At 49.0% G+C, this 10212-nt stretch overlaps 1 protein-coding gene across 5 annotated transcripts in view; it reads right to left on the bottom strand.

The window, feature by feature from the left end:
• Nucleotides 1-4072: 4072 nt before the first annotated feature.
• Nucleotides 4073-10212, bottom strand: part of ATP2B4 (ATPase plasma membrane Ca2+ transporting 4) — a 50763-nt gene continuing 44623 nt past the window's right edge. For 3 of the 5 annotated variants that reach the window (XM_037410426.1, XM_037410428.1, XM_037410423.1), the window contains one exon: nucleotides 4073-6808. In XM_037410426.1, coding sequence (XP_037266323.1) covers nucleotides 6783-6808 — 26 coding nt within the window. In that variant the 3' untranslated portion in view covers nucleotides 4073-6782. The remainder of the gene's footprint in view (nucleotides 6809-10212) is intronic. The other 2 variants (XM_037410424.1, XM_037410425.1) reach the window with 1 other exon arrangement.

Here is a 10212-nt window from a genome sequence, read left to right as displayed (position 1 = left end):
TAAACGGCTCCACCCGGGCCCACTTCCGCCCGCTGCAACAGGCGTGGGCGGGGCTCCGCGGGGACGCAGCGGGCGGGCGGCACCGCCCCCCTCACCGACAAAAGCGGGGCGGGCGGGGCCCGTAAACAAAGTGGGGCGGGCGGGTTTTCTGTGCTTTGCTTTTCGGAGGGGCCTTGCCAGCAGCTTTAACCCCAGGCAAAGTTCCCCCACTGTGTGTGTGTGTGGGGGGGGGGACACACACGGAGTGGGTGTGCCCCTTCCCCTCCACCACGGCTGTAGAGACCCGTGCCCGCCTTCTGTCAGGGTGCGTGTCTGCCCACCATGGCCGCAGCCCCTGAGGTACCCACCCCTCCCTCACACTGCTGGGTGCTGCCTCAGGGTTACGCTTTCCAAGCTGGAAGCAATTTTATGTCTTCAACCCGCTATCCCACTTACCGTGGGGCTTCGGGATACCTCAGGCCGTGCTGCACCCCAGGGAGGGAGGCCTGGGCCTGGTTGGGGTGTTCTGGGCAGCAGCCATTTCTGTCAGGCCAGCATGGGCCGGCTAAGGCTTCATGGTGGATCACAGGCCTGAACCTGCTTCCTTCTGCTTTTTTCCTCTCTGTCCCAGCGTGATGGTGTCCTGCTTTCCCTGTGGTAAACTGGCACCTTGGCGGCAGGAGCAGCGTCCATCCTGGGGAAGAAGGTGCCTGGGGCAGCCGCTGCTGCACAGGTACAAAAGGCACAGCCATCATCCCTGTTAAATGACTAAAAGTCCTATGATTTGTTTTATTGCATCCAGCCTGGACTAGGTTTAAAAAACAGAAGCAGTTGGGGCTGTTCTGTTTAATTAAGAGCTGGAGGACACTGTTGGCACAGATACCTCTTCAAGAAAGCAGGAAAGAGGGTGACACTGCACAGCAAAGCTCTTACGCCCTGTTTGTGTCACTTGGCATCAGCTCCAAGGGTCAGACGCTCAGCTGAGAAGTTTTAGATTGAGCTTCCTCACCGACAGCCTCGCCCAGCTCTATCTTCTCATCGTGGCTGGGCTCTGGAGTTATTAAAGACACAGGGAAGCAACAGCCTCTCCACTGAAGCCAGGGAGTTAAAACAGCTCCAGTGCAAACAACCTGCTTGGGAATAAAAGTATTTTGGAGACCGGTTATGATTTCCCATTGTCTGTCCTTCTGGGCGAAGTGCCTCTATGGAGGCAAAACAGTCTCAGTGCAGAGGCAGGACACAGCTCAAAGGCAGTCCCAGGGAGACTGGGATCACAGCCTCCACCCTGCATCCCCTTAGAGGCACCGCAGGCACAGCACTGGGGAAGGGGACAAGGATTTTTGCTCAAGGGCAGCTTGGCACAGCCCAGCAGCACTGGTTTGGATGGCATTTGACAGCCGGTTTTGGACTTTTTTTGGAGATGGGATGAAACCATGCTTGAGAGAAAGTGCTGGGTGCAACCAGCCAGCCCCTGCCTCTCGATAGAGAGGCTTATGCAGAGAGAAAACCCACGCTAACGGGTGCTTTTGATCCCCATCCTTCTTTCCACCCCTCAGGCCCCACTTTCATCCTCTGGCTTGCTCCGACAGGAAGCCCAGCCATTCATCCAGTGCTAGGAGAGGATGCGGGATTGATTTCACAAGCTGGTGGACACACTGAGGACGTCACAGTTACACGTGGGCACATTTTATTCTCTGGATGCACTTGCGCATTGTTTCTGCTCAACAGCCAAAGCTTTATTGATTCAAAACCGTTGCCCTTCTCCCCCACCCCCAGCACGCTCCATGTTTTTTACTATGTACCCCCTTTCCCACCCCTCAACCACTCTTCTGCTTCCACTTTGAGTATTATCTCTGCTTGGAGTCTGTTTTCTCAGAAGAAGCCAACTGACAATTACTTCAAAATTTTTTTCTCCCAAGAACCATATAAATTACATGCAAAACATTGTACATAGAGATTAATATCAAAATGCAATACAGATCAGGTGCACTTTAAGCTGGACTCTAGGATATGGCAAACACACCAGGGTACATATTGCTTTGAAACCACCATTTTTTTTTTAAATGTCATGCATACCACATAATATTCAGTCTTTTGTTTTGTATTTTTCTGTTTTTATACAAAAATACCAGTGCTTATTATACTTAGTTACTGGAAAAGAAAAACTCAGATCTGCGTGCCCTCGTCAAAAGAAAGTTTTGTTGTGAGAGCATTGGATAAATATATATACACACACATAAATGTTGATTTAATACTGTATATATATATATATTTATTTAAGGGGAGGAAATAAACTAAAGGCAGTTTTAGTCATGGGCTTTGCTGGATGAAAATTGTGGGGTTTGTTGAGCAGGAAGATATCAGAGGCAGGACAGCCAGAAATCAGCCAGTCTTGGTGGCAGGGGAGAGTCTTGGCAGAGAGATGCTGGAGAGAAACAGCCAGGTGCCAAGAAACACGCCGGCGTCGCCCCACAGCCTTGCTGTTTGGGGCAGGACCAGGAGAACGGCACCCCAACGTCGCTGCAGCCACCAGGGAGAGCTGGGTTTGCAGGAGAACATTTTACAGGTTGCATGCTCCAGGGGTTGATAAACTTGTAGGAGCTGGACGGAGCAGTGAGAAGCAATGGCAGGCAGGTACATGTGTCCTTCCCCCGGGAGGTACAAAAGCTTGCAGGGACTCTTCTTTGAAGTGCTTGGTCCCTGCAGTCATGGAGGGCAACAGGAGTTGGCAATGGCATCCTGGAGATGCCCTCCCTGGATCTGGGATGGGGCTTTTCTGTTCACTCCAACATCATGTCACCCCCGAGAAGCATTTCTGAAGGGGCTGAGCACTACAGGATGCCTACTTCTTGACTGGGGAAAGCCAAAGGCTGCCCATGCTAAAATTTGGTTTAGTTTTTTTCCTTCTTGAGATTGTTTCAAAATTTTCCTCAAAGCTTATTGCACAAAACCTTTGAAAATTAAGTATAACCCCTGTGCAAATCAAAGGAAACCTTATCACATAATGCAAATGCCTAAAAATGCCTGTTCAGCAATGCACACAGGACGTGGTGTAATGTCTTTGGTACCAATCCGCCAATTTATTTAACAGAAAACCACCACCACCACCAGAGACCCTACTGTTATTAAGAACTGGATGCAAAATTATGTTCAGAGTGTTTTAATAACAAAAGCATTCCAAGGCAAGTTAACATGTATCACAGGGTATGACTTCGGTTCCTGTCTGGCATGGCACTCTCCCCCACGCACACTCGTGGCAGTTCAAACAAAGCAAAAAATAATAAAAAAAACCCAACCCACCAAAACTCCCCCTTTTTCAAGGCATGTTGCAGAGAGTCCCCAGAAGTTCGTGCTGCTGACCATGCCTTTCAGCGTAGAGCACCAATCTCCCCCAACTCTTTTTTTTTTTTTTTGTAATGTCCTCAATAACTTAACCCAATAGTCATCTGCTGCCAGTATATCACTGAAACTAAATAGAAAAAAAAAAAAAACCAACCAAAAAAACTTTACAGGAAAGATGTATGCACAATAAACGTTTATACTTTAAGCAACCAGCCATACCAACATAATTTATATAAAAAAACATTTGTGTCATCCAACTAACATCTAGTATAAAGATGGCTGCTCAGAGAAAAGGAAGCTGACTGGCATCCGATCGCTGATACACTGAATTAATTATCTGTCACTTTGAACTGCTGTCACACAGTCACGCGCCGTGGCAGACGCGGGACTCAAGATTTATTTATTTTTTTTTCTTTAAACAAAATACATATGGCTGACGTAAAAATATCAGTTTCTGATCTAAAGAAAACTATATTTTTTGCATAATATTTATATATAATTATTTCTCCCCCTCCTAATATGGAAACTAGAACAACAAAAATATATCAACTAAAGAACAACCAGACCCTTGTGGCAACCTGCCAGTCACGGATTTCTGGGAGTGACTTTGAGAGCCTCCAAAGTTGGCTTTTTGTTGGTTTAAGTCTTTTTTTTTTTTTTTTTTCTTTTAAAACAGGTCTGAGGTATTAAAAAAATATCAAAAGAAAAATCGGTGTGTGTCCCCCCAAAGTATTTAATAAATATTTATGTAAGTTTATAAGAACACCATATTTTCATCCTTTTTTTTTTTTTTTTGCAAGTATTTAAAATAGAAAAAGTGATCTTTTAAGCAATGTCACCTTTAGTACAGAACCAAACCCCACAACCACCCCTGTTGTCTTTCCTGTCACCCCACTTGTGTATAACCGAGGAAAACATCCCCCACACACCCCCCGGTCCTGCCCAAGTTATTTTTTCAGCTCGCGTGAAGAAGGAATGGGGAGGGTAGCGATGGGTTTATCTGTGCAGGGTGGAGGGGGGGGGGGGAAGGGGTTTGACACTAAATTTGCAATTGAGATGGGCAGTGGTGGCAATTTCTTCTTGCTTTTGGCAGTGTACGGAGCCCAGCCTTCACCCCCTTTGCCAGCACCGAGGCAGGAGACCTGGGAGCAGGACCTTTCCTCAGCTACCTGGGGCAGGAATGGGGCAACCTCGTCCTTCCCTCCTCCCACCCCAAGGAAGGGACGAGTTGGTTCTGGGCTGGAAACAAAACAAAGACACTTGGTTTGTGTTGTCGTTTAAGGAACACTTATTTCTTGGCAAAGTACTGGGGCCTCACGTGGCAGGTGGTGCTGCAGGCAGTGCTTGGAGAAGGCACGGGAGATTCTGCTGTGCGTTCTTAAAAGGAAAGAAAAGAAGAAACCAGCCAGCCCACCCTCTCGCTAAAAACCTCTCTGCTTCCGGGGATGGAAGCTGGGCAAAGATGATGACATTGTACAGCCAGTTACAACCAGGTTCTCTCTGCTTCCAACCAAGCCGAACAGAATGAAGGAGAGAAGGCAGCAGAGCTTCCTCCAGCCCTGCCTGCCTGGGGCCAGTAACCAGGGGGCCACCAGCAAGAGCCCACAGGGAAGAAACTAAGCCCAAGCAAAGCAAACTCCTGCCTCCCGCTCAGTCTCACAGCTTCACAAGAGGCTCAGTTCAGAGCCAACTTGCCCAGGACACCTGGGGCTTCTGCTCTGACAAAATGGGACTCTCACTGAATGGTTACAAGAGACAGAGGTGAGGCAGAAGACAAGGTGAAGAGATGACCTTCCAAAAAAGTAGCAAGTGAGGCAAAGCCTCCATGCGGCACCTTCTCTGGAAGACCTGCAGCAAACCAAGCAACCTGCTACCTCTGCAAGGAATTGCCTCCGCTGGCAAACCGGCTACAGAAGTGCTACGGAAATCAAAAGTTCTCCCATCGGCCATAGAGCCTTCTTCCCACAGGCTACAGAGACAACCCGACTCATCCCTTCCAGGATCTAGGAGCTGACCCACTGTACTCTCCATAACCCCATGCTTGTTCTCTGTTGAGCCTGCTAACGCTTTGGCAGCGATGTACAGATCTGGTGGGCACGGCTAGAGCATCCTCTGGGGTTCCTCAGCAGTTAACTGGAGCTTGTACTCAAGGCTGATGGATTATTTAACCCAACAGCACAGACAAGCCAGCACGGGCAAAAATCCCTCTGCTCTTGATGGCAGGAGCTGTTAAAACTTTGTAAGGCTCTTGCCAAAAGTTTCACAGCTGTTCAAGAGCAGAAGAGATGCAACTCAAGACTCCCCAGGAAGGAGCCCTGTTTCTCACAGCCACGGAGTTTTTCTTCACCACCCTTCCACTGCCAGTTCACCGCCACCTTACTTTGTAGAAAAATCAGAATCCTACATCCAGCAAGGCTACAGCCAAGTCACCTTCGTTCCTTGTCTACCAATTGCTGCTTTGGAAACAGAGAGAGAAAAGTGTGTGTGCGCACACAGAGGAGGAACTGTAAAGGCTAGGTACCATTTTTCAAGGTGGAAGACTGGTGTACATCCCTGTATCTATCAACCTGTGAGTAAACACCTTCCCCCTGGCTGGGGTTTTTTTTTTTTGTTTATTTTTAAATTTTCGCACTAGAGTGCTAACTCCCCCACTTCCCACTGTGAAGTTACTGGGGGCAAATCCCACAAGCAAAGAACAAACCCCAACATTAGAATAAAACTCTAAAAACCACAAGTGGAAAAGAAAAAAAAAAAAAGTCACAAGTGCATCCCAGCCCTCAGGCTGAGAGCGTGCATGTAAGACTACAATTTGAACTTTCTTTGAACATGCATTTTTCAAAGTGAAAACCTCCAACAGACGCATGGAGCCCAACTCTTGGAGAGGAGATAACCTGGCTGCTTCACTTGGGTGAGTACCACTGAAAATTAGGGATGGAGATGCACAATTTTGGCTTAGCCTCTCTCCCGACACCCAGCATCGTGGTACTCTGGTTCCCACTGCTAAATAATGGTAAAAACAACAAAAAAACAAAAAAACAAACCCCAAAACAAAACACCAAAATGATATACGTATGAGCAGTTTGACACGAAGTGACCGCAGTGTGTGATCAGTTACTGGTGCCAATATCACACAGGGCGAGGGGCAAAGGTGGAGGAGGAGGGGGGGTTCGAAGTTCTAAGGTCAAACTGATGTCTCCAAGCTGTGTAAGGGGCTTTCGGGCTCCGGGACGGTGACCTCAGCTTGATCGCTGTCCACTGCATTGTTATTTCTGTTGAGGGATGTAGATCCACCCAGGCTACCCCCACCTCGCTTTTTGAGTCCATCAGTCTCAGGGTCGTCTTCAGCGCCGTCAAGGAATGGTGTTCGAGGCTCGTCTTCCTCCAGGATGAACTCTGGGTGAGTCATGAAGTTATGGATGGAGCTTCTGGATTCGGGTTTCTCGAGGCCTTCGTACAAGGAGCTACGGAACGCATTCACCACTTTGATCTGCCGGGAGGCGAGCAGCATGGGGGATAAATAAAAGAGGGGTTAGTAACAGCTATGAGAGGCCAGAGCTCCCAGGAGAAAGTAAAAATAAATAATACAGACACAATAAACCAAAAAGCACAACAACAACAACAACAAGTCACCACCACTGAACAGACAGCTAAGTCAAAATGAGAGATCTATGGTGAACTAGGAGGGCCAACATGGATCAGACTCAGGCACTAGGAGTGTGATGGGGAATCAACCGACTATGGGGCAACTTCAGAAGCTGCAAGAAAAGACACAAAAAAACTCAAAATAACAGATCACTTCAAATGAACGGAAGCCAAAATGCATTAGTTGTCATTATGTGTGCGCACGCGTATCTGTGTATATAAACGAGGACAAAAAAGTGGAACTACAACTCAAAAAAGAGGTGGGTTAGACAAACAGCAGGTTCACTTCAAGGCAAAAAACTCTACTGTGGGAGTGATGTGTGTGTTTGTTCTAGCTCATTTCTAGACCTATAGAAAGGAATGGGCTTTAAAATGTTGTCACAAACTTTTCAAGCCCTTGTGAAGCAGGAGGTCCAAGTGGATGCCATGACCAGTAAAACCAGACCCAGCTAAACATGCAAGAAGGAAGCCAGATCTGTGCGAGTTTCCCCCACATGGCTGCTGCCTGGATCCGGGGCTGGAGCTCTGGATCCTTCCCTACACCAACATACTGGAGACAACACAGCGGTTTCCAAAGGTAGCTATTGTTTTGGATGCTCTGCACAAAAAAACAACCAAAACAATCTCAAACTTTTGCTAGAAAGCCTGGCCACGCACTAATCCTGTGAAACCCATAGGCTGTCAGCACTGCCGAAAGCCAGGCTCAACATATTACAAGCAGGAGATCCAGAGCCCAGTTTGGACAACCAGGGTATGGCTCTGCTCCCTCCATTGCACTCGAAGGGAGAAGTCTGAAAACAAGCCCGGATGGTGGCTAGCAGCAGATTCACTGCTCCCTCCAATTCCTCTCGAAATCCAGCCTCGAACTCTTCCAGCTCTCACCCCGCCTCGCAGCCCAGTTGCAGTTACTCGGTTGGGTGGGTGACAAGTGTCAGATCCAGCGAACGAAGGCGCAAGGAGGTGGCAGTGCCAGGGGCTGCAGCAGACCTCTCCACCCCAGGGCAGACGCTGGCATGCGTGAGACAACCAACATGTGCACCTTGGGTGCAGCAGAGTGCTCCAGCTCTTGGAGATGACTCTGGGCTACAATCACTCAAAAGATATCAGAAGGCATAAACTGAAGGAGAGCGATGCAGTGCGTGGGCTTTTAAAGCAGAAACAGCAAACAGGGCAGCTGAAGGTCTCCCAAGTCGTAGAGGACCAGGAGAAATCATACACCTTTGCCTTTTACTGCTATCCCCCACACAATGCCCTCCAAAGCATCCCTCTGGTTGCTCTGCTGTCTTACAGTGATGCTCTCCCCGCTGACTCTTGCGGGCCAGAGCCAGCAAGTTGCCTCCTTCTAGAGATCCCCCCATCCTGCTGCAGCAGGTCACAACCAGCACCCTCCTGGCTTGTGGCACCTTCCCAGCCACCTGGGAACTGGGCCGTCTCTTCCCTTTATAGAGGGGGAAGCTACTGACAGAAGTTGTCAGCAGGGACCAAGCATCTTGCACAAGCTCGTGGGTGCTTTATGAAAGCAACAGAAGTCTTTGCTGTGTTAAGCAGGGTTCGTCTGGGACCAGATCTGCTCACCCTCTCTCCAAAGCAAATACCTCCAGACCACTGTGAGACTGTTCAGCAATGGTGGGTGCAGCAGGGAAGTCAGTAACACCTCCCCCAAACACTGCCAGTTGTCCTGCTCTGTCTCCTGCCCTGTGGAAGCAGCATTGCTACTCACAAGCTACCTTCACCTGCTCCCAATACCTGAGGAACCCAGTCCCCACCTCCCATGGCATCCCTGTGGACTGAAGCTGGGGCAAGAAGGGGAGGAGAGCCACAGATCCCACCAAAGGGGTGCTCCTCCATAGCATCCCTATGCTACACCCTGGAGAGCCTCCCCACCATTCAGCTGCCGGCTGAGGGAGTGGAGAGAATGCAGAGCTGCTGGAGGGAGAATGATGTGGATAATCCCCTTGCAAGCTGATGAGGCGAATAAAGATAGGTGTGTGTTCTGCCACTTCTTTGCGAATGGACTGCAGATCTGGTGGGTGAATGGAGACGATACCCCTGTTCCTGGTGAGATGAGCCAGGTTAAACTGTCCACCTCGGTCTGGTACATGGACAGGCTAGGAGGGAAGTCGCCAACCAGCACAGCCAGTGAGAGCCTCCTAGAGATCTTTGGTCTCAGCACAAACAGCACTCACACAACCAGACAAGTTACTCAAAGAAGAGTTTCATGCCTGGAACCCTGGAGATTTTACCTGCAAGATGTTCCAGGGTTCCCCTCTCGTGAGGGATGCCCTTCTGAGTCCGCTCTCCATCTGGCTCAGAAAGATGGTGCTACACCACATAGGGCAGCAATGTGGCATCCCCCTGGCACAGGCTCAGCACATCCCAGCTAGAAACAAACAAGCCAGCTCTTGCATGCACACACGGACCGGCACACACACGCGAGCTGGATGACAGACACTCATGAGAAGATGAGCGTGGGCCAAGTACCCCCCCATGATGCTGGAGCACCAGCTGGCCTGCAAAAATGGAAAGTTTATGTAGCTGGGAACAGAAATTCAGAGCTGTGTTTGCTGCACTAGTGACCACAGTAAGATCCTGGATAAATTCAGTGTTTAGTGTGAATGCACAGGACAAGGGAGACCACCAAGCCAGCCACCTTCTACCAAGACTGATAATGTCACCATCAGCATCTTGAGAACAACAACTGCAAGCACTGACAAAAACACCGACCCCTAAAATGCAGTTCATAAAACCAAATAAACCAACTGTAATCAACTTGGACAAGCTAACGAGAACCTAGGTGATTGCCCAGGCAACCAGGTGGTCAGTTTAGTACAAGCTCAGAGGTAGGAGTAGCTTCACAGAAGCCCTCCCTGCCCCACCACCTCAAGCATTGCTGAGTCCAGACTATCTAACCACATCACTGCCTCCAGCTCCATCACTAAGCTTCTGCTGGTTTTCCTCAGATTTTCTTACTTTGATTTAACCACCTCTGTCAGCAACTGCTGTGAAATTAATTCAGCTGTTCCCTTGTCAAAGGAACTTAACAGCAAGGAAATGTGTTTTGAATGAGCCAGGCAGTGCAAACAAAAATTAAATCCTCCCTGACCAAGCTGAAAACCCACCTCCCCCCTGCCCATGGTCAGGCTCCTGCTTCCTCTCCACCTGAAACCTTCATAACCTGCATAACCTCCAAGCTTGGAATTTATTCTCATTTCACACCATCGCTGCAGCACCACAATGTGCTGGGCAAAC

The sequence above is a fragment of the Falco rusticolus genome, chromosome 17 (genome assembly GCF_015220075.1).
Source record: "Falco rusticolus isolate bFalRus1 chromosome 17, bFalRus1.pri, whole genome shotgun sequence".
Taxonomy (NCBI): Eukaryota; Metazoa; Chordata; class Aves; order Falconiformes; family Falconidae; genus Falco; species Falco rusticolus.
This window is presented reverse-complemented; position numbering and strand designations above follow the sequence as displayed.